Genomic DNA, 24,174 nt, shown 5'->3' with positions numbered 1-24,174 from the left:
TAAAAGTACAGTTGCAAAGCACATAAAAGCTGTGGCGGCAATCCTACACACTGCCTTCTTCTCAAACGACAGGAATTGCACGAGGGCAGGGGGATGAAGGTACAGGAGCACTGAGTTCCAGGTTTCTTCTTTATTATTTTTGAACCCCAAGCAACCTGGAATGATTTTGAGTCAGAAAAGGACTGGGGAGAAAGGTTAATCAGCCTGTTTGTGTGCACCTTGGTTTCTCTAAAAATTCGGATCTTTCTCAGGCTGCTTTGGGTTTTTCAAAAAGGATGTGGGAAAGGATCACAAGACTCTTTGCAACACTCAAGTTGAAGCTTGGACACAATCCACTGTAAATCCATTAACAGGAATTCAGAGAGAAGCCTAACGGCTAATGGATGGCGGCTAACAGATTGAGGTTGAATCCTGACAAGACAGAAGTACTGTTTTTGGGGGACAGGAGGCGGGCAGGTGTGGAGGATTCCCTGGTCCTGAATGGGGTAACTGTGCCCCTGAAGGACCAGGTGCGCAGCCTGGGAGTCATTTTGGACTCACAGCTGTCCATGGAGGCACAGGTCAAATCTGTTTCCAGGGCAGCTGTTTACCAGCTCCATCTGGTACGTAGGCTGAGACCCTATCTGCCTGCGGACTGTCTCGCCAGAGTGGTGCATGCTCTGGTTATCTCCCGCTTGGACTACTGCAATGCGCTCTGCGTGGGGCTACCTTTGAAGGTGACTCGGAAGCTACAACTAATCCAGAATGCGGCAGCTAGACTGGTGACTGGGGGCGGCCGCCGAGACCATATAACACCGGTCTTGAAAGACCTACATTGGCTCCCAGTACGTTTCCGAGCACAATTCAAAGTGTTGGTGCTGACCTTTAAAGCCCTAAACGGCCTTGGTCCAGTATACCTGAAGGAGCGTCTCCACCCCCATCGTTCTGCCCGGACGCTGAGGTCCAGCGCCGAGGGCCTTCTGGCGGTTCCCTCACTGCGAGAAGCAAAGCTACAGGGAACCAGGCATAGGGCCTTCTCAGTAGTGGCGCCCGCCCTGTGGAACACCCTCCCACGAGATGTCAAAGCGATAAACAACTACCTGACATTCAGAAGACATCTTAAGGCAGTCCTGTTCAGGGAAGTTTTTAACGTGTGATATTTTAGTGTATTTTTGGTTTCTATGGAAGCCGCCCAGAGTGGCTGGGGAGGCCCAGCCAGATGTGCGGGGTATAAATAATAAATTATTATTATTATTATTATCCCCCTTCAAGAGAATTTTGTCAATGAATTTCCAAAAACCAGGTATACCAGCATTTCAATGGCAGGACAAAACTGTGGTAATTGATTTATCAAGTCCTGAAATTCATCGTTTTTATCAAACTACCCCAGGTAAGAACACGTGGGTATTCACAGGAAAAATCATGGCTGCTTCACTTCTCCCTCAATCTTCATATGACTCAGAGAAAGGGTATGGTTTGGATTAGCACTATGTCCAAACCCAGGCTCATAGTCCCCCCCCCCCCCCAAATGCACCACTTGTGGTAAGCCAATTAACAACTCCTGATAGTTCATGGTTTTTCTGGAGTAAGGCAAACCATAAATGCAGGTTGTAAAGCTAAGTGAAACCATGACTTAGTTCTAGGCAACATGGCAGGAGAAAAACTGGGGAAGGAGCAAAGCAGTTGTGAATTTTCCTGTATGTACCCATTCATTCTCACTTAGCCATGGTTTGGCTTAACATTATGTGAGAACTGAGACAGTGTCCAAGTGAGACATTTGTATTTCACTTGTACTTCCCAATCTCTGGTCTGCTGATTGAGCAGGTCAGCTCTTCCCCACATCTTAACCAAGAAATACAGAAAAATATGAGCGTTCTCATTATTGTCTTAGAGGCAATCTAGATCTGCTTAATAGGATGTAAATTATGCATACTCCATTAAGTAAATATGTTTTCATGTAACGCCTACTGAATCTGCTCTTAAGAAAGCACACTTTTCAAATTTTATTCACAGCCAATATAAAACATATGAACCAAATATGACTAAGGAAAAGGGTGAGGGAAAACTGAGAGGGTAAAAAAACACACCAAAAAAACCCAAAACACCCTTGCAAGATACACAGCATGTGATACCCAGGAGCAGCTGGCTCTAATCATTTCTTATGTATCTAATGTTGCTTATTTAACACCTCCCAATAAATAATTATTTTTCCTATCCTGTGTTATCCCTCAAAGTAACAAGGTATCACAGACACTGGCAATTTTCCTAGAGCAAACCTCTTCTGTTAATAAAAATTAATCCCTACATGAAATGTTTCTAAGTTTACAAAAGTCAGAGGCTTTTGTTCTTCTGGCTAGGACCTACTTGCATGGTCACAGTTGGAAGATGGAGAACGGGAACAGGAGCCAAGAGTATCTAAGCTGGGAATTGCAGAATGGGTCTGACTGCATCCTTGTAATGATATCGTGCAACAGAGCTGCCTGCACTTTCTTTACCACGCTGCATAAAACTGCTTCCCTTGCCGTCCTCATTTTTTCATAGGCGCTTTCTTTCGAAACCCAAAGACGGTTTTACCTGCAGAGAGTTTTACCTACGTACACCTGCAGCTCAGTGGCAGCTCATTTCCCAGGGTCTCTAGAAGCTAAATATCCAAACAGCTCAGTGCTCAGATCATACTTCTAGTGCCCAAGTAGGCAAATGCGCCAGTTCAACATATAGCCCGGCAATTCGCACAATAGAGCTGCAATTCACATAATAGGCTGTTCTGGCTCAGTATTATTCAATCTTGGGTCCCCAGATGTTCTTGAACAACTCCCATCATCCCTGACCACTGACCATGCTGGCTAGGATTGATGAGAGTGTTAGTCCAACATCTGGGAGACCCAGGGTGGAGAAAGGCTAGGCTAGTCACAATCTCACAAGTTTGTTGTGAGGATAAGATGAGGAGGGTGGGAATCATGTACGGCATCTCAAGCTTCTTGGAGGAAGAGTGGGGCATAAACGTAATGATACATTTTTTAAAAATTGAATTGTTGATAATGTATGGTTGAACAATTCTGCTCCCTTCAGAATATCATTACACACACACATAATTAACGAAGCACATTAAAAGGTAAAGGTACCCCTGCCCGTACGGGCCAGTCTTGACAGACTCTAGGGTTGTGCGCCCATCTCACTCAAGAGGCCGGGGGCCAGCGCTGTCCGGAGACACTTCCGGGTCACGTGGCCAGCGTGACAAGCTGCATCTGGCGAGCCAGAGCAGCACACGGAAACGCCGTTTACCTTCCCGCCAGTAAGCGGTCCCTATTTATCTACTTGCACCCACGGGTGCTTTCGAACTGCTAGGTTGGCAGGCGCTGGGAACGAACAACATGAGCGCACCCCGCCGCGAGGATTCGAACTGCCGACCTTTCGATCGACAAGCCCTAGGCACTGAGGCTTTTACCCACAGCTCCACCCGCGTCCCAACAAAGCACATTATTGGCTTTCAAATCATGGAGGTTGTAGCTACTGTGCAAATACAGTGGTACCACCAGTGGTGAATGGGATCCGTTCCGGAGGTCCGGACGTATCCCGAAGTTTTCACAACCGGAGGACCGCTTGTGCACATGCGCACAGCGCAGTTTAGCATTTCTGTGCATACAACGGTAGACCGCTTCTGCACATGCGCAAGCAGCGAAACACTTCCGGGTTGGCCACATTCGCAACCCGAAGTTTACGTTACCTGAGGGTAATGTAACGCGAGGTTCCACTGTAACTACAACATAAAGGAGGTTAGCAGAGCCATCAGCAATGTATGATACTGGTTGGGGTGAAGCTCATATACATCACCTGCATTTTCATCAGTGAAGAGTTGGAGGGTATGTTGTAATTGCAACGAAGCTTACTCTCAGGAAGTGTGCTTAGGATGAGTGTGTCTAGACTGCTAGATCACATTGACTGTTTTGCTGGATGCGTGGCTACAAAGAGACTTCTTTCTCCTTTATTTCAGTTACGGAACATACAGTGGTACCTTGGGTTACATACGCTTCAGGTTACATACGCTTCAGGTTACAGACTCCGCTAACCCAGAAATAGTAAAAAGGTAAAGGGACCCCTGACCATTAGGTCCAGTCGCGGCCAACTCTGGGGTTGCGGCGCTCATCTCGCTTTATTGGCCAAGGGAGCTGGTGTACAGCTTCCGGGTCATGTAGCCAGCATGACTAAGCCGCTTCTGGCGAACCAGAGCAGCACACAGAAACACTGTTTACCTTCCCGCCGGAGCGGTACCTATTTATCTACTTGCACTTTGAGGTTCTTTCGAACTACTAGATTGGCAGGAGCAGGGACCGAGCAACGGGAGCTCACCCCGTCGCGGGGATTCAAACCGCTGACCTTCTGATTGGCAAGTCCTAGGCTCTGTGGTTTAACCCACAGCACCACCCGCGTCCCAACCTCGGGTTAAGAACTTTGCTTCAGGATGAGAACAGAAATTGTGTTTCGGCGGTGCAGCAGCAGCGGGAGGCCCCATTAGCTAAAGTGGGGATTCAGGTTAAGAACAGTTTCAGGTTAAGAACGAACCTCCGGAACGAATTAAGTACTTAACCCGAGGTACCACTGTATTCATTCTCCTAAACAGTAAAGGCTAGTTAGGTGTCATCAGAACCAAGGAGGGGCTGTAACTCAGTGGCAGAGCATCTGTGTGAAGAAGGTCTGAATTTCAATTCCTGGCATCTCCAGGTATGGCTAGGAGGGACCTCTATCTATAAGCCTGGAAAACCACGGCCAGTCATTGTAGACATAACTGAGGGACAACTCTGACTCAGCTTCCTATGTATACTGCAGGACTGCATAGGAGCCATTTATGCGGTTCAGCATTTCACTCACTTAGCCATCCTAAAAGGATGGGTTTCATTTGCAAGCAAAGCGTGTAAGAACACTATATATATAGCTAAATAACCAATGTAGGTAATTGATCGGCGTCTCAACCAAAAGAAAGAAAGAGAAAAGATTGGGAATCTGCCATACACTTCCCATTGTAAGTGTCTTGTTTCTAGACGAAGTTTAAATGAAGAACAACTGTTTTTTTAGGAGTCTGAATAGGGAAAGAACTTCCTGGAATTAATAAGGATCCGAATGGTTTGAATAATTCTAGTTTAACAGATTACTTTTCCCCAACCTCCACCCGTTTAGATAGCTTGTCTTAAAATAAATAAAATAATAAAAAATTCCAAGATGTTTATAAAAAATGCATACTGATTTATTCTCACATGTGGAATTCCCCAAGACATGCTCACTAACGTTCCTATTTGTATTTTAATGCCTGCATTAGTCTTCATTAAATATGAAATCGTGCTTCCAAATCCTGGACATATTAGAAGAGCGTCAGCCCTCTCTCCTCTCTCTTCCTTCTCCTACATTGTGTTAAATATTTCATAGTTTGTTAAGGGATAAAACAAGAGATCACTAAACACAGCAAAAGCCTCGACACTTCTGTCGTAAATCAAAAGATGGAGGGGCAAGTTTGTGCACTCCATTCACTGGCGGCAAACCAAAGGCCCGTCGTAGGAGAAGAAAAAGAGAGATTTATTGGTTTGTTTTTGTTTTATTATGTATTGTTACAGGCCACCCTGATCGCTGCTGAGTGGCAGCAAGATTTCAGGGGTCTTGGCACTTGACCAGGGTTCATGTTTCTTTGGAAATGCACCGTGGAGACTGTGATGTCTTTATGATCTATGGCTTATTTACACATATATACAATCTGAGCCTAGATGGAGCGATGGCAGAGCACTCACTTCCTATGAGGGGTCTTTCTTAGCAGCACAGCATTGGATTCAGAGGCATCCTACGCCCTTGTGTCTTCTCTGCAACAGCCTGCTCCAGCCAACCAACCAACATAGCTGCTGCCCTTCAGGCTCCGCATGGAATTCCACCTACTTCCTCCTCTTCCTGCTTCCCAGAAGCCCTTGCAGAAAAATGACTCCTTGGTATAAAAGGGTGCATGTCTTCCCGTTCCCCCTCCATGCCGGCATGTCTTCTGCCTGGCCGATGGCGCCCATTATCAAACAAACCAAGACAAGTTATAAGCCTTTCATGTCCCCCAGCGAAACTTCGCCAGGCTGGCCTCATGAGGAAGCTAGTTGGTGTTATCACAGCCCTTGCTAAATTTATGAATTTACGAGTTTGCTCAAATTCTGACCCTTCACTGGATGTAGAGATTCTTGCATACCCTCAAACATTTCTCCGATGAAAATAGGGCCAAGCTATTCAATAACAACAATTTTATTATTTATACTCTGCCCATCTGACTGGGTTGCCCCAGCCACTCTGGGCAGCTTCCAACATACTATAAAGAAATGAATAAATCATTTAACATTTAAAAACTTCTCTATACAGGACTGCCTTTTGGTGTCTTCTAAAGATTGCATAGTTATTTATCTCTTTGGCTTGGGGGGGGGGTCGCATTACTCCAAGGAAAATAGGGACTTCTTGAGGAAAAGCAGGACATTCTGGGATCAGATCAGAAACTGAGACGGCTTCTGTAAATCCAGAACTGCCCCTGGAAAATAGGGACACACTGTTATTTGGTGGGTGGGTGTCTGCCTCCCCCTCATTAAACTCATAACAGTATTTTAATGTTGTGAACCGCTATGATCCTCAAATCGAAGAACCGTATACACATTTAATAAATCAATTAAGATTAAAACTACATTCTCCACTATTGTTTCTGCTTCTAAAAGCATCCTTCCACACTGGGAGTTTCTGACAAGCTTTTCCAGCAAACCAGGAGAAGGCCCAAATAAGAATCACAGATTCAGTTTCCACAGAAAGAAATGATTCCTTGTCTTGCAAAGCAAATTCAGCGACAGCAGCTTTTGGGAGGCCGAGAAATAACTAAATAAAAAGGAAATCAATAGAAAGCCCACACATGAAAATAACCTTTGCTCCTTAACGTGCAAAGATTCTCAAGGCTACTTTTTTCCATTTATAGCTGCCACGAGCTCCCCAAGAGCATCTAAATTTTGAGGGGTGGGAGTGGGCTTAGAACATATTTAAGGACTGATGTGTGTCACTCTGTCAGTCTAACCTACCTGACAGAGGAAAACATGAGCGAAAGGGGGGGGGGGGGACTCTGTAAGATGTCCTGAGCTCCTTGGAGTAAGGATACAATATAATATTTTAAATAACTAAAAATAATTATAAATGGGGCTTCTCACCGTAACAACAGAGAGACAAGTAGCAAGTCTCACTCAGGCAGCAATCCTAAGCACAGTTATTTGATCCCACTAAACTCAGTGGGGTTCACTTCTAAGCAAACATACTTTTTTTTTATTTAATACAGCCTCAGTCTCCATACCTCCTGGGAGTAAAGTCAGAACAACAATAAATCGGCTTCGCAGGCAGACCTGCTCTCATCCTTGAGAGACAAGCAGCCTCAGTAAAAGGGGAAAAGCAGCTCCAGATCCTTTACAGCGAGATTTTCATGCTCACACAGTAAGTTCGGGATGCCCGACATTTTATGGTCCAGAAGCACATTTGGAAATCTAAGGAACTGCTGAGGGCACCACAAAGAACTCATTTCACAGAAGAAAAAGTGGCGACCTTCAAACTCCAAAGAAGGTAAGGAGAAGGTTAAAGTGAGAAGCCCTAGCAACCCCGGTATCACCCAATGAAGACTCATCTCCATTTTTCTTTAATTAACAAGGTCCTGAAACATGCAGTCTTCCGCCTTGACTTGCCTGTTATTTTGATTCTACAATGTGCCCTGACCCAAAAGCAGAAAACACAATCGTACCACAAAAAAAGCATTATATCTTGGTCACCATTTTGCAAGTTGATTTTTTAAAATTCTTTTTATTTAACGTAATATTCTTCTAGATTATGTTTCTAATGGAAGAAGACCACCATTGCTATGAAATACACCAGGCGGAGGGACTTAAGGCATCATAAACAACATTTACTGATGATAGCCTCTAAGGAACATGAATCATTATTTATTATTTTTTCAAAATTGTACAGCCAGTCTTATTAGTATGAAAAATAAAATACTCCTTTCTGCAAATAAAAAGTAAGTGTGTTTTGCTTGTGTCTTGATTACATGAATTTGATGCACAAACTTCCCTGCAATGGCATTTTCCAAAAGTTTACTGCATCACAGGTCATTAACAAGAGTTCTATTGCTCTTCCACTGTTGGGTTATCCCAAACCTGCTAGCAAGTAATGTGAATCTAATCAAGTCCTTAAATGCTACACACACACCTTAAGTCAAACAATGGAAGCCACATTAATATGGTACATTAATCACATTTTCCTCAGATATGGTATTGATCTCCTTGAGAACCTAATCCCCCTAAAATCTCCCCCTACCTGCAGATACTCCCACCATCAGTGCTAATTTTTTTTAGGAAAAGAGGTGCCAGAGCTCACCATGAACTTCTCCCTTGTTCTCTTAGAAGGGCAACGGTGTCCATCTGAGTGGTGCTGGAGTTGAGATGAAAATAAGTCCTGCCCACCAGAGTCATGTGGGTAGACAATTGTTCTCTTTTTAAAAAAAAGATTTTTATTGATACAACAAGAAAAAAGAAAAGAAACCACAATTACCAAATTACACACAAGAATAACCATAGACACATAATTTTATTAGCAAACAATAAAACATATATTGGTTTTAACTGTAAAGACCCAACCTCCCGTCTATTCCATATTTCAATTTCATATTACTTATTGCCAATACACACTTTTATCATAATTAAACTTATTCTTAAATTATCTAAGTTCTTATATCTACCTTGCAACTATTACTGAAGTTCCTCAAATGCTGCATCAGAATTTAAACTACTATATTTATTTTTCAGATATTCTTTGAAAACCTCCCATTTTGAAACAAATTCCTGTTTTGATTTATTCTTTATTTTTTCTGATAGACCATCTAATTCGGCATATTCTGTCAGCTTTTGGATCCAATCTTGTATAGAGGGGATTTCATTACTCTTCCATTTCGCTGCAATCAAAACTCTTGCTACCATATGTGGCGGATATGTAGGAAAATACAGGTATTCTGGGAGAGTATCCATGCAGAACTGCAAAAAAATGCTTAAGATCTCATTCACTAAAAAACCAGATAGACAATTGTTCTCATGTGTTGCAAAGGCAGAAGCTTTCAGGCCATGGTCTGAACTAGGCTGAGTTGTCATTAATCCTGGGCCATGCACATCTTTGAGAAACCATCACCACTACTATGGGAAGAATCATTATGAGTTTTTTTCCAGTCGAAAAGGGTCAGACAAGCTCAACCTGCTGTTCTAAAATCTGCTGCACCTATACTGCTGGGTTAGACCAAAGGCCTACCCAAAATTCTGTTCTCACAGTGGCCAACCAGCTTCCAATGAGAAAAGCCCATAAGCAGTACCTCAGCACAGCAGCACATTCTTGTTTGTGCTGCCCAGCGACTTGTGGTCACATGTATGTAGCCTCCAATACAAAAGGTCATATATAGCTATGACTAGAAGTCATTGATAGCCTTATCCTTCATGTATTTGTCTAATTCTCTGTTGTAGCCATCCAAGTTGATCTCTGGTAGTGAATTTCATAGTTCACCCTAGGAGAATACTTCCTATTTTGCTTACATAAATGGAGCACAATGACTGCTAGACAAAGAGGTGTCACAAAGCATGGCATTATGCAGGCACTACACAATCTTTCCAATCCAAGTGCCAATGAAGGAGATTGCAAACCTTGGTTTTAAATTTTGGCAAGGTTCTTTTCATGTTTCAGATGCGTCATGCATCTACCTCATTGAATATTTCATCAGTGTCATATAAATACAGTATAACCCTGGAAAATGCTTTATAACACACAAACCTGATAGATTCATTTACACATGCAGTTTCAATTCGCAATGATTTATTCTGCCGAAGATGCCAACTTAGAGAAGTACGAGCTATGAACAAAGCAGTGCTTGATTCATATCCAATGGAAAGAAAAGCTCACAACTGCGTTCTTATATAAATTTTAATCACAGTGAAATGAGGTCATTTCCCTATGTAGCAACATAAAAATAAACACTCACCACTGACTAACACAGATAAAAGATATGTCATGGAGAAACTTATTACTCTACAAAAAACGAGGTAACTCTATATGGAAACAGGCATAGAACTATGTACCTTTCACCAGACGTCTTCTCCTAGGCTGACAACCCAAAAGATGCAGCATTTAAACAGACTGGCTAATACAATTTTATCAACCGAAAATAATGCTATTTCAAAGTGAATATAATGTTTGCATTTCTATAAAAAGTTATCTTATCAATCCTAACTTTCACATACCAATATTTTGTGTCTATTGTAGCTATACAGTGCTTCATCAAAACTTTTGTGCTGACATTATCACACTGGAAAATTGTCATCCAAGAAGCCCTTTGTTCCATGTCAAGAATGCAGCTGACTTAAACATATGAATGATTAGACAAGGGTGGTATCCTTCGGATGTTGTCCATTCCCATCAACCCAAGCAAGCAGAGTCAACGATCAGGGAATGACACCTAAAAGGCACCAACCAACCAGATATTTTGAACTACAACTCCCATTGGCCCCAGCCACCTGGAGGGCATGTTGAATCCAACAGAAGTCCAAGGTATTTTCTAACACAATATATATTTCCCTAGAGCGATGGAACAATCGAAAATATGCACAGATATGTGCATCTGCATGCTGACTAGTGCCCACCAGCCATTTTTTTGTGGCCTGCCAGAACCTTATTTGCATAGGTCCAAACAGGCACCCAAAACGGGAGTCTTACAAAGTGCCTGCTGGCCACATGGCCTGTGAGAAGTCCTCAGCCTGGTGATTCACAAGTTCTGCAAGCATGGCAATAATGTTATTACATGATATTGACAGATTTTTGATTAGTTTTCTCTTTATTATTCAAAGAAGAAATGTTCAGGAAAGGGTGTGACTAATAGAATAGCAATGGGATAAAGACTCCTGTCTGAAACCCTAGATAGCATCAAGATAATATTGAGCTAGATGAACCAATGGGTCTGACTCAAAATGGCAGCTTACTGTTTTCCTATCAAAGAAATCCTTAAATGAAAACTTTAGCAGACAAGTGAGGGAGGGAAACGGGACAGAAGAACAATGCCAGCAAGTGATGCCTTCTCAGCGAGACAGAAGCTTGTAACTAGATAATTTCACAGCACAGCACACCTGTAACTTTTCAAAAGGACAGGCTGAAAGTGAATCAAAATTAACATGCTTTACATTCAAATGACTTTCTCAGACATCTAATGAACATTTTTGGATCTTTTTTTTCCTTTTCACCCTATACACAGCTATAACAAGTAACATCAAACGAGAAGAGACATATACATGCACAACAATACAACCTAACCGAGAAACAACAGAACATTTCCCCTAACTACATTATTTTTCTTAGTCATTGAAGTCGTGTTTTTTTTGGGTTTTTTTTTTTTTTGTTTTTGCTGGAGTTCTTCTTTTTCTGAAAACCTTGAGTGCACTATCTCACCTGAAACAATCATGTTTATTAAAACAAAGTTTTTGTTCAGACTCTTATTGTACGTCAAAAGGGTTGTATGCTCATTTTTTGCATTTCTAACAAGTTACTGAGCTGAGACAGCGAGAGTTAAAAGAATGAAAGTCACCACCAGACAAATGCAAATCAACAGTATTAATTCAACTAGGCATTAATTCAACATTGTGCCCCTTCAGAAACTGAGCATGTTACCTAAAATAGCCTATTTATATCTACTCCTCTACTAAATGTGATGATGCATACAGCATCACTATAAAAGTACAACAAACAGCCAGTTTTTAAAAGGCAGAGCATATAATATCAAGACCAGCTCCAGAAGGTGGCAAGGCTGGGCATTTTCCAGGACCCCCACACCAGGAAAGTGCCCACTGCCCTAAGAGTGCCGCCATTTTATTTGCTCAAGTTTTCCACTTATTTCCTAAGTGAATTATTGTTTTGCATATCCTGCCTCTTCCAAATTAACGGCACCAACTTAAGCTGCTGTGCCCATGGCCCCTCCCCATCAAAAATAAAAAAGAGCAGGCAAGCCCTGTATGAGAAAACCAACACTTTAAATGAATTACAGCAGAAAGGGCAGAATATGTTGTACATTAAGAGGTCATTGAGATAACAGTGGTGAATGAGACACAAAAAGCTTGATAGAGTTTCACAAGGAAAGTGTTCCAGAGTTGTGGCACCACCACAGAAAAGGCACTGTTTCCCCTGTTCACTTCCAGGACATGAAGAACTGGCACAGAGAGATAGGGCTTTGATTGATCTTCATTCCAGGGCAAGCCTATATATATATGACCTGAAGAATAAGGTGGTTCCTGTTTTTAATTATTATTCTCAATAGTAAGCGTACATGCAATTTCAGAAGCCCTATCAGTTTGGGCTGAGATTCAAATAATCTCAGAAAGCAACTTGAAAGCTATGGCAGCATTCATTCCAAGTTCATTTGGAGTCTCTCTCCAAGTTTTGCACATTTAATCCCATTCATTCCCCTTCCTTCTGCATGAAGAGACTCCCATGAGCAATGTACCTTTCTGGATATAGTATGAATGCATGCATAGGAAAATGCTTCACGGAATAGTGTGCATGTGTTGTGCAGGTAAGAATATTACGCCCTGCGCCTGTGTGAGGACACAGCACCACACTCCTGCTTGCGCATGCCCCTTCAAACAGAGGGCTTGCACTGTTGGCCTCGACAACAGAACCACCTCTTTAGAGTCCACAAGGAGGGGCTGATGCAGGCATCTCTCCCCTCAACAAATGACCCATCACTGCGCAAACCAACAGCAATATCTACTCAGAGGGGAAGATCGAGTCTCATATGCAACTGCGTAAGTACACTCTGCTACTGTGCATGGAGATATATGAGCCATTGTCTGCACAGGCCACACGGATCACTCTCCCCTCTGATCATCCCTTCGGCAATCCACTCAAATGTATCACAATGAAAAGACACCCTGTCGTTCGTTCCCAAGGTCGAAAGGGGGGGACACATAAGTAGAAACTGGAACACACACACACACACACACACACACACACACACACACAGACAGACTCTTCAACATAAGGACAGAATATATAAATAAATAAACCTACCACAGACATAATGACAATATAGGATAACTGTCTCTCTTCCAAAATAGGACAACTGTCTCTCTTCCATATCTGCATCTTATTGGTATATTACAATAGCCCTAATTCACACATGCTTTCGATATTACTGCATTTAATCGCACACAGCTGCAGCTTATGAGAACTCTTAGAAAACAAAAAGGTTTTTTAAAAACTCAGCAAATTCTGGCGAAACTTTTGCTATTATTTACCCCTATAACCATTAGCAATGTTTTCATCATGGGGTGGGGTGGGTGTGACAGGGCGGACACCAGTTTTTGTTGTTGTTGTTTGAAATGGAGTATCAATTTGTGATAACTTGGAAAGAAGACAGATGTGCATGAGGCTATGAACACACCATGAGCACACGTTGAATTCTGTTACAGTGGACCCTCAGGTTACGTTACCTTCGGGTAATGTAACTTTCGGGTTGCGAACGCGTGCGCATGCACAGAAGCACGTTTAGCGCATGCGCATAAGCGCTCTATCGCACTGCGCATGTGCGCAGAAGCGGCACCTCTAGATGCTGACTTTTCGGGGTACGTACAGACCCCCAGAATGAATTAAGTTTGTATCCGGAGGGTCTACTGTATTTAGTTATCTACTTGCTTCCGCAATGTGTGTACCACTTAATACAGTAGTCTCAGTTAGTGTACAATGAGGTCACAAAAGATATTCTCGGTTAAAATTAACTAAAATTAGAAAACCCATCTTTAAATACCTGCTGAAATAAAAAAAAAAGTCTTCACCAAGTGCCTGAAGTTCAGCAGTAAGGGGATATGTCAGCCACAAATGAGCTCCACAGAACTGGGCCCACAATCCTGAACGCATGTGTTTTTTAAAGTGTATGTGACTGCAGTATATCAGAGTAACACTTGAAACCAAGTACATTTGCTCACCTGTCCCCTTGCCACCACTGCTGCTGCCTCTTCATCCTACTATGTGTGTTCACATGAACACCCCTGGGACCTTCTGTATACTTGTGATGGAGAAGATCCTGGTTTCTTCTATCCACTAACACCTCAAGTAGCAGGTAATGTGAAAAAACTTTGTGGCGAGACCCTAGAGCAGGGATACAGCCAAGGTGTTGCCCATGGGGGATGTTGCAATAGGACACCTATCATCCTTGACCACAAGTCATGCTTGCTGAGTCCAACCAACATCTGGAGAGCATCAGCTGCCTTAGAGAGCTGCTACAAGTCAGAGCAGACAATAAATGGGGAAATAAGCTGGAAGCTCCTAGAGTTTCTGTTACTAGAGGAAAAAAGCACCCCACACCTACTGCTTGAGCTGGAAGCATCCTACCCTAGAAAAAGAGGCGTAAGATGCTTGGTTCCACCAACAGGAGGCAATGGAACCGCCAGCCAGTAGCTGCATCATCGACTAGCCACAAAAGAGAGCTTAAAGCGCATTCACAGCTTTGTGTACCTCTTTGGAATGACTACTTGTATTTTCCCATGATGGACTTCAGATACCTTAGATCGGGATTGTGTATGAACTTGAAACTCCCTTCCAGAAGTACAGTGGTACCTTGGGTTACATACGCTTCAGGTTACATACGATTCAGGTTACAGACTCCGCTAACCCAGAAATAGTGCTTCAGGTTAAGAACTTTGCTTCAGGATGAGAATAGAAATCGTGCTCCGGCGGCGCGGCAGCAGCGGGAGGCCCCATTAGCTAAAGTGATGCTTCAGGTTAAGAACAGTTTCAGGTTAAGTACGGACCTCCAGAACGAATTAAGTACTTAACCCGAGGTACCACTGTACGGGTAACGCAAAGTTAGACTAGAAGACATCCTATCATTACAAAGTTAAGGTTGTCCATTGCCTGTTACAATGAGACCCAAAGTGAACCCAAGGTGCTCCTTCTAGACAGCTGCCCTCATCTGACTTTCATGCAAATCAGGGCACATTCTTGGAATTAAAACGGCTGTTGACTTTTTAACTATGCTATGTGTAATATGCTGCTATGCATCAACGAATATTAATACTGGGTATTTGCTTTAGCAAGATCTTTATCCTCTGAACTTCGAGGCCTGATTTGGCGAATGTGTACACGTGCATCTTTTTTTTCAGGGGGCAAAACCATTTGCGTGTTTTATAAAGCACAGCCCTATGGCAGGCATAGGAGTATAAAGTTGACTGGGGTTTGGAGGCGAGGGGGAAATGCAGCTTCTCATGCACAAGAACCTGAAAAAATCATCAAAACATGATTCAAACATGCCGTGCCCTTGGTATCAACAGAAATAATTTTAAACCAGTAAGTATGCGAAAATTATGTTGGACAAGTCTGCATTTCTCGGTGTCTAAGGGAAACAAATTTCATGCTTTCCTATTCCATATCAAAAATGATGGCATTGTGCCAAGGCTGGATGTTAATCCAAAAACTTTACTACAATCAAAGGTCAATCCATTATTATCCATGTATTTTAATAAAAGGTTCCGGCTCTGGCAGCTTTGCGAGACATTGAGAGGGGTGGGAGGTGGGGAGAAGAGAGGGAGACAGAAATGCTACCATTTATCAACCCAAACAAGGACTTAAGTGAATACCAACTTCATTCCTGGAAATGCGTTTCTCTCTATTTGCACACATTTGCCTCTACTTTGGCACTATAAGCTCCAGCAAGACTTTTGAGCCCTGGCGGCAATCCAAGCTGCAGATGGTTTGAAATGCAGCCTGAAATCAGTGTGCGGTTGATGAAATACTCCTTACACCTGACCCCTACTTCACACCAGGCACCAACACACTAGCTGAACACTACCAGTCAGAAGAGTGGGGGGGGGGGGAGCTTTGTCAGGCATCTTAGTATCTGGAAGTCTCTCCTCAAGGCATTTGGTAAAGCCAGATGGCCAAAACAGGGGGAAATGCAGTAAACTGAGAAACGAGCACTTGATTAGTTAGATGGGGGGAAAGAAAACAGGAGGGTGGTTAGTTTTGTGGTGTATTTTTTTTTTAATGGTGCATGCTTGTTATTGTTCCTAAAAGTGCGGAGCTCTTGCAAGTTTGCACAAGGGGGCGTTCATTTGATGTAAAACAGTGACTTAAAAATGCTTTTTAAAAAAGCAACCTGTTTTGGGAAAAACACCTTTTACATTTCTCACAATTATACGCACATTTCTGGTGATTTCCCTCCTATAAACTCATAGCTGCTGGAGGTGATTTAGGGATAAGCAAAAGTAGCCACACAAAAATTCTCAGCAGTGAAATACAAAGCAATCTCTATCTCCCATTTGCTGCTCACGTGCCTATTGGGGTTGCTTTTCAGAGCCTTAGGGTCCCAAAGAAATAAAATCTCAATGCTGCATACATTTCATATGCACATACGCATCATTGAAATAACATCTTTTCATTAAATTTGTTCCCATGACATGATTACAACCTGTACGTTTGTTTCACTGTATTGCACACAGCTTCTTTCTGAAGTTGCAGTTGTTTCATCCGAAAGCGCAATGAAACGCCATGTGACTTAAGACAACAGTCAAAATTTCCCCAAAGCAGACAATAGGCTAGAACTGAAAACCCAACACAGCTGATCTGAATGTACAGGTGAGCAGGACTATACTAATGGGCAGTGTTTCACCCAGGCTTCAAATTATTAAGCCAATAACCATTCACAGATAACTATGAACCGAAACACCACTGCTGATTTGGCACACTGCTGAAAATAGTTACTCCCAAGTGAAGAAAACAGAACGGATTCAACTCCAATAACGAGCTTTGCTAGAATTGTTTCCAATATATAAATGTCAAATCCTTTCATCTAGAAAACAAGCCACCAAACAGAAGGGACATCTCTTTCTTCTCATTGTTAGCAATGATTTGTGCTACACAGCTAAACAATCCCTTAATTTTATTAATTATGTTAAAACCACATAACCCACAGCAATAACATATATATTTTTAGCATGAGTTCCAAGCAAACAGTAAATCATCCTGTTTTTGTGTGACGAGCATGAATCCCTTTTAAAATATGATTTTGCAGTCTAAGGCCATATATTCTATTTTATTATGGAAGCAAAATGTGTTTGGATGGACTTAGATTCATAGCATGCCTGAAATAACTAGTCTGGGGATGAAGATTTGTCTACAATGCTGCTATAATTTCAATCTAAATTAACATGGACAATTCCCCATCAGAAAGAAGATATTACATGACATTTTCATTAACGTGTGGAAAGGAGAGACATTTTTGGAAAAAACACACACATGATCTTTATATTCGATTAGACTGAGTTTGCCCAAACTTAACATTTATATTCTAACACAAGACATTTTATTTCAGGAACTCAAACCCAACTGCATGCATTCAGTATTCTGCAGAATGTCTAGGATAGGCGACCCATCTGATAACAATGGCTTAAGTGTGTAGAAAAAGGCAGACATTAATTTTGTAACAAATCCTGAAGTCAACATTTCATCTGGGCACCATATAAGAATACTTTTAAAACAACAGAGCCAGTGCCCATTTACACTGTAAATGTGCAGTGCAACCTTATTCATGTTTACTTGGAAGTAAGCCCCATTGTGGACAGTGGGGCTTATGCACCTGCAAGTATGTTTATAATGACAGCTTTCAAATTGGGAAGATTAAATGAATAAAAAACCTGGAGGAAAACGTCGAAGATATACTGTATTGAAAAAGGCAAGCCACATTATGAGTGCTTCATGTGTTACACATTAATATCTTGCAGCTCTCTGTAATTTCTAATAACTGCACTGCCACTAACCTATGTATTGATTTTCAAATGGGAGTTCATATCGGTGCACATTCTGATTATATCATTTTGTTGAGTTCCCTCAATATTAATAGTGATATTCCTGGTATGGATGAAGTAATTTGGCAATATATTATTATCTATTTCTGTGATAATGATCACTTTTACAGTTATTTGGTTACCAAAATATTAGTCTGACAGAAATGATTGCTCTATTTTTTTAAAAAAGTCTCATAATCTGATGAATAGCTTCAAGGAAAAGATAGCCAGACATTGCCTGTCTGCACTGCTTTAAAATCTTTAGTAAGATACCGCAGAAACATGTATGTGTATTCATTGTATTGTATATCCATTATGTACATTTGTTTGGCTTTTGTTTGTGTGCGTGCATGAACAAACACATGTGTGTAGCTACTAACACACATGAAGTAAAAGAAAACTTAACGCTCTGTGTTCAGATGTTTTCACTAGAACTCTGAACAGCTTGTAACAATGTCTATATTTATGAATGTACCCACCTAATTCAACAGCAATAAAGAAGAAAAAAGCATGTTTTAATTCATCTACAGTGTTATATGCTCTATTGTTAATCCACATTTTAATGCCTCTAACCATTTTTTTTTTAATGCCAAATGCTTTGAAAGAATATTGGCATCCTCAAGGTATACTTCAAGAGAGCCCTTTTTTTAAAAAAAAAATTGTCCCCGTACAAATAAATGGCTGTTATTATTTTTGACCCATCCACAAGGTTAGGCTTTCCCCAAAGCGTATTTTGCAAAGTAGAAACAAGGAGTTCCAGAACAGCAAGAGTCGCTTCATTTAAGCTACATCAGTAAAAGGCATGGAATGCCTCATCAAGTACTTGAAGCTATTGTTCTTTCAACAACAACAACAAAATCCCTATAAATTGTTCCCTGTCCTTCGCTTGCCAGGTTTTGAGGAATGCCATGTATCTCATCCCCATTCCTCCAAACAGTTAAAACTATAGACAATACTGTATAGCAGTCAAGCTAGCTACAGGCTTCTGCTGAAGCAGCAGCAGCAGTAGTAGCAGCAATATATACCAAATCGTCACAGAGGTAAAATGCAATTTGAATCGACCTTGAGAAGGAGGAGGAAAAAGTGACAACAATTGTTCAAAAAGGGCTTGATGTGGCACAAAGATTCCCCAAGTGCTGCAGTATATCAAATTAGTGGTACCCAGGTTAGAAACGGAAAAGGTTCTCATCACACATCCGTGTGAGTGTCAGATACCTAACTACACGCTTGTTGCTCATGACTGGTCATTTCATATCCTGAGAGGTCAAACGATAAATCCAAACTGAAAAGTGATTCCAGAAGTGGTAAAAGTGAACACAGCAACAGAAAACCGTGATGATCTTGCCACACCCAGAACCAAAAGCACCGAATGCTCAGTCACCCCCCAAAAAAGCATTGCACCCCATGTGTTTCAACTCATCAAACGTATTACAAGTTTGTAATCTCCCGGAAAAGCGTTCACATATGTTAATCAGCAATTCTAAGGTCAAACTTCGAGGTAGTAATTTTTCAAAAGATGGCATAAAAATGATTCATGTTTGTGAGCATGTGTGGGAGGGTGAGAGGCATAGCTGTATTTTGGAAAGTTCACTAATAATATAGGTTACCGGGAATAGAACTATGCAGCAGCCATAGAAAAAATATCTACAATGCACTATTTAATTCATTTTGTGGTGGGGTGCAGTTCAGTCTTACTAGCAGATAAAGGCCGGACTTGCTATTTGATGCGCACACACACACACACACACACACACACACACGTAAAACACAAATTGAGAAAGACACCTCAACCAGGGTTCCTGCTTTCTATTTATAAGTAGCGAGCACTTATTTGCAAACCTTTCAAAAACAACACAGTGCATGCTCATCCCATTATCAATGTTTAATAGAACCTCGGACCGGCAAGCACAAAAACTCCCAAGGATTTTATTAGGTCATCTCTCTGCCCTCCCTTAACCCCGGCCGGGCTTTCACATGTGTGTCAAATTAAAAGTTGGGAGTGCCCACAATGCCTCTCCTAACAGCAAAAAAATGCTTTTACCACTCCAAACGCACACAAGCTCAGATCACCTTCCAAAGTCCCCTTAAACCCACCAGGCGCAGGGCTGACACTATCCAGACAGTTCCTGTCGCGTAATGAGGGTGCTACCTGGGTACTGCTGGTTCATTTTAATTAAAATAATGTGTGTGTCTATACACACACACGCACACATGTACACCCCTTCGCTCCCACCCACAAGCGCAAATAAAAAGATCTCGACTAAACAAAACCTCCCCCCCCTCTTCTTTTTTGCTTTTAACACACAACAGATTGTTAAATCCATTCTGACCTTGCTAGTTCCATAGATTGTCATTGCTACTATTAAGAATAATAATGTTTTCTCTCCTTTGGCTGCATTTGTTGGGCATTAGTTCTACTCCTTCATGATTCAAAGAGAGAGAGACAGAGAGGGAGAGAGGAAGGAAGGAAGCAAGCATGCCTGTAATTTACGCCAATCAACTATCCATCATCCACTAAGTGCCTAATGGTATCATATCGACGCTGCTGGAGAACCCCAGGAAGTCCTTCTTGCAAGTACACCCACCACGTACCTTGGTTTGGAGATAATGAGGGTAATAGTAAGTGTACTGAGGGTACATTGGTTGCTGTTCCAAGCGTTTGCCCATGTAGCTGGAATCTTTATCTCCGATGCAGGGAAACTCGTTGACAAGACTGTAGAGCCTCAGGCCTTTCTTCCGCTTAAAACCCCACTATTCCTGACAGTACGGATGACTGGTGAGAGGCGCTCTTTTTTCTTTTCTTTTTTTGTGTCCAGACTTCCTTGCCTTCTAAACCGCTCGCTAGTTCCAAACACAGCAAGAAGCAAAAAAGAAAAAGAAAAAAGGTGGGGGGAAAGGTTTTTGTGTTTAAAAAAAATAATAATTAAAAATGAAGAAGGGGAAAATTGCAGAAGGAAGAATTTATAGCTAGAGAGATGTAAATATATTGTTGCGCTCTTCTTTCCACCCCTCCTTCCCACACAGCGGGGTTTTCCTGCCTCCCACCCGCTTTGGCTTGAAGTAATGTCAATTGCCAAGTGTCTAGAAAAAGGTGCGCGGGGGGGGGGAGGAGGGGGGATTCCGGTTGGAGAAATCAGGAAGACCGGGTTAAAAACTCAGGATCTCTGCAGATCAGCGTCCTCGCAGATCCTTCTCCCTCCACCTTTTTTTACCCCCTCTTTTTTTTTTTGCCAAAAAGGGGGCGGGGAGCGGGGGTTTTTTGTTTGTTGGGGGGGAGAAGGGGGGAAGAAAAAGAAAAAGGGGGGAAGCAAAAAAAAAAAAAGGCGCCTTGGCTTGCGAGAGCCTAGTTGCTACTGCCTCCCTTGCGGAGCGGCATGGTGTTTAAGGTCTCGCCTTGCCTTTCATTCAAACCCCCACCCCTCCTTCCTTCCCTCCAGCCGGTGGGTGGAACTCCACGGCCAGCCTCTCCCTCGAGAAGCAGACGCAGTCCAGAAGGCTGCAGTATTTCCTCCAAGAAGGCTCGCTCCAGCCCCTGCTGCAAGCAAAGCCCCGCTTCCCTCTGCTGGCTATCGCAGAGAGCAGAGCGCTTTTACAGCAACGCTGCTGCTGCTGCTGCTGCTAAAACCCAGGGAAAGGAGGAGGAAGAGGAGGAGGAGGAGGAGGAGGAAAGGAGGTGGGGGCGCTCAGCGATCGCATTTCTCAGCCTTCTCCCCTGTTTGCAGACTCTTCTCAAAGTTACCCGTGAAAACAGCAGCAGAAGCACGGTAGCTGCCGCTTCTGAAGCAAAGTCAAGCCAGGGAAAAGAGAAGGGGGAAAGCCTGCCTGTCTCTTTAAATAACAATACTTGCCGCTGCCACTACTACCCTTTCTCCTCCAAGGCGCTGGTGAAGCACCTCAAGACGGGGTTGTGGGTTTTGCCTGTATTTTGAAAGCTGGAGAGAGGGTTCCCCTAAGGAGGACCTTTGCAGCACCTCCAAGAAAGGGGCTGCGGGATTTTTAATTAGTATTGTTCCCCCCACCCAAAAAGCGCACGCTAAAGCACAACACGCATCAGCAAAGTCCCTCCAAAAGAGGCGAAAGAATGGGAAGCAGGCATTCAGGGCTGAAAACGGCTCCTGGAGAGATGCTTTGGCGAGACTGTGTGTTTCTTTTAGGAGGTTCAAAATTAAAAACCAGTCACTCCCACTTTGGGTGAACTTTTCGAGATCTACAATATATCCATTGCAGCCTGGCTTAGCCAAATAGTGAGCCATATACTTCAGGCGTGGATTGCTGGGAGTAGCGTTTGGGTCACTGACTCAGGATGTTGCTGGCTTGTGAAATTGAAGAGTCTGATCCTATGCCTATTTGCATAGCTGTCAACTTACAGATTTGCAAATAAGGGACCAGCAGCCTTGAAAAGGAGCCAGCAGCCAAAATAAGGGACCTGCAGCTTCACCTGTTCTAGGTACTCCAGTCTTCCTGTCCTCCTGCAGTCTGGTCAAACTCATGCTGGTAGCTTCGAGAACACTGTCCAACCAACTTTGTAACCAGAGGTTCAGCTGAATAGAATCTGAATCACATGCACCACAAGGCCTATGCAGCCTCAACTTAAGATGGCTCCCCGGCCTGGCTTTGTACTGCAAAGTTTGCAGCAGCACGTGCAACAAAATGGCGTCCAGCATTCAAAAACCCCCTCAGCTTGCATTAACTAGCCACACACAAGGCATGGAAGCTCCACCCCCCAGTCGTTCTTAGACTTCTTATTGGGTGAGCAACTCAGCCAAGCAACACAGTTTGAGCCTCCCTCCTCCCTGGCCGGCAGGGAGGGAGGGAGAGGAGCTGCTTCCTTTGAAATTTAAGGGACATCATTTAAGGGACATCCATCAATAAGGGACAGCAGCGGGACATGGCACTGGAATAAGGGACTGTCCCTTCAAATAAGGGACACTTGACAGCTATGTATTTGCTTGAAAATAAGTTCCACTAAATTCAATCCCTGCAAGTGGATCCCAACCTTAGAAGGAATTTGCATGCAAAGGGTTGCATCCAGGTGGTCTGTTTCCTGAGCCTTCATCCAGTTTTCTTTGCACAAAGTTTGCAGGAAGCTTAGACAACTCCAGTTGTTTCTTGAGGATTTCATTCTGATTTGTGTGCAGGGAGGATATATGATGTTGCACCAAGTAATTGTTACCCCGCACTTTCCAGTGCATCTTCTTCTGACGTTCCTTATCGCAACATGTCCAGTTTTGCAGGATGTTTTTTTCTATCAAACCTGCTGGGTATGATTCAGCCAGTGTCTTCATGGGAGAATCTGGCAGGAAAACATGCTCTGCCATATTGAATTCAGCAAGATTTACTTATGAGTAGGCATGTATAGAACAACACTGTGTTTGAGGTGGTTCAAGTTCAGTGCTAGCTACTTCCAAGCAAGCATGTAAATGGTTACCCTCCTGTAAACCAAGAAGGTAATTCTATATTATACTACACTGGATTGGATCCAGCTAGTCCCCTTTACATCCTGTTGACAAACTTAAGTCACACTGATTTCATCACTATCTTATATCCTTAGAATGGAATTGAAGCATCTGACTTAGTTTGCATCGAGCCTGATATATGGTCAACCCTGATATATGGTCAATATGCTATTGTGGGTGTCCAATACAAGAGAGTACGAACTGCAGCTGCGCAGCTAAAAGGACATACTTAATAAAAGAAAACCCTGCACTTAGGAGAACCCAGCTGTAGTGAGGGCAAAACTTGCTCTCCATACCTGATAGTTTGTGCACTGTCTCACTGGCTGTGGGGTATATATGAGAACTGTATCTCCATGCACAGTGATGTGCTATACCCAATGCAGCTGGTGCTGTGATCTAAACCACTGAGCCTCTTGGGCTTGCTGATCAGAAGGTCAATGGTTCGAATCTCTGTGACAGGGTGAGCTCTGTCCCAGCTCCTGCCAACCTAGCATTTTGAAAGCACGCCAGTGCAATTAGATAAATAGGTACCACTGTGGTGGGAAGGTAAATGACATTTCTGTGCGGTCCGGTTTCCGTCACGGTGTCCTGTTGCGTCAGAAGCAGTTTAGTCATGCTGGCCACATGACCCAGAAAGCTGTCTGTGGACAAACGGTGGCTCCCTTGGCCTGAAAAGCAAGGTGAGCGCTGCAACCCCACAGTTGCCTTTGACTGGACCTAACCGCCCAGAGGATATTTACCTTGTACGTTTACCTATACCCAACCCCTTCAGTTGCTGTCAACAGGAAAAGATTGTTGCAAACACTTCCACTAATCCCACACAAACCAGTATGGTATTGAAACTGACTAGT

The 24,174-nt window shown here is 42.8% G+C and overlaps 1 protein-coding gene across 5 annotated transcripts in view; it reads right to left on the bottom strand.

The window, feature by feature from the left end:
- The window catches only part of RBMS3 (RNA binding motif single stranded interacting protein 3), a 749,106-nt gene that overhangs the window by 450,773 nt on the left and 274,159 nt on the right, over positions 1-24,174 (bottom strand). Inside the window, exon 1 of one of the 5 annotated variants that reach the window (XM_028750557.2) lies at positions 20,460-21,428. The exons of the other annotated variants lie outside the window; for them this stretch is intronic. Within the exon in view, the coding sequence (XP_028606390.2) occupies positions 20,460-20,534 (75 nt within the window). The 5' untranslated portion in view covers positions 20,535-21,428. Of the gene's footprint in view, positions 1-20,459; positions 21,429-24,174 lie in introns of those variants that run through there. 5 annotated transcript variants of the gene reach the window in all.

Source organism: Podarcis muralis, chromosome 12 (genome assembly GCF_964188315.1).
Source record: "Podarcis muralis chromosome 12, rPodMur119.hap1.1, whole genome shotgun sequence".
Taxonomy (NCBI): domain Eukaryota; kingdom Metazoa; phylum Chordata; class Lepidosauria; order Squamata; family Lacertidae; genus Podarcis; species Podarcis muralis.
This window is presented reverse-complemented; position numbering and strand designations above follow the sequence as displayed.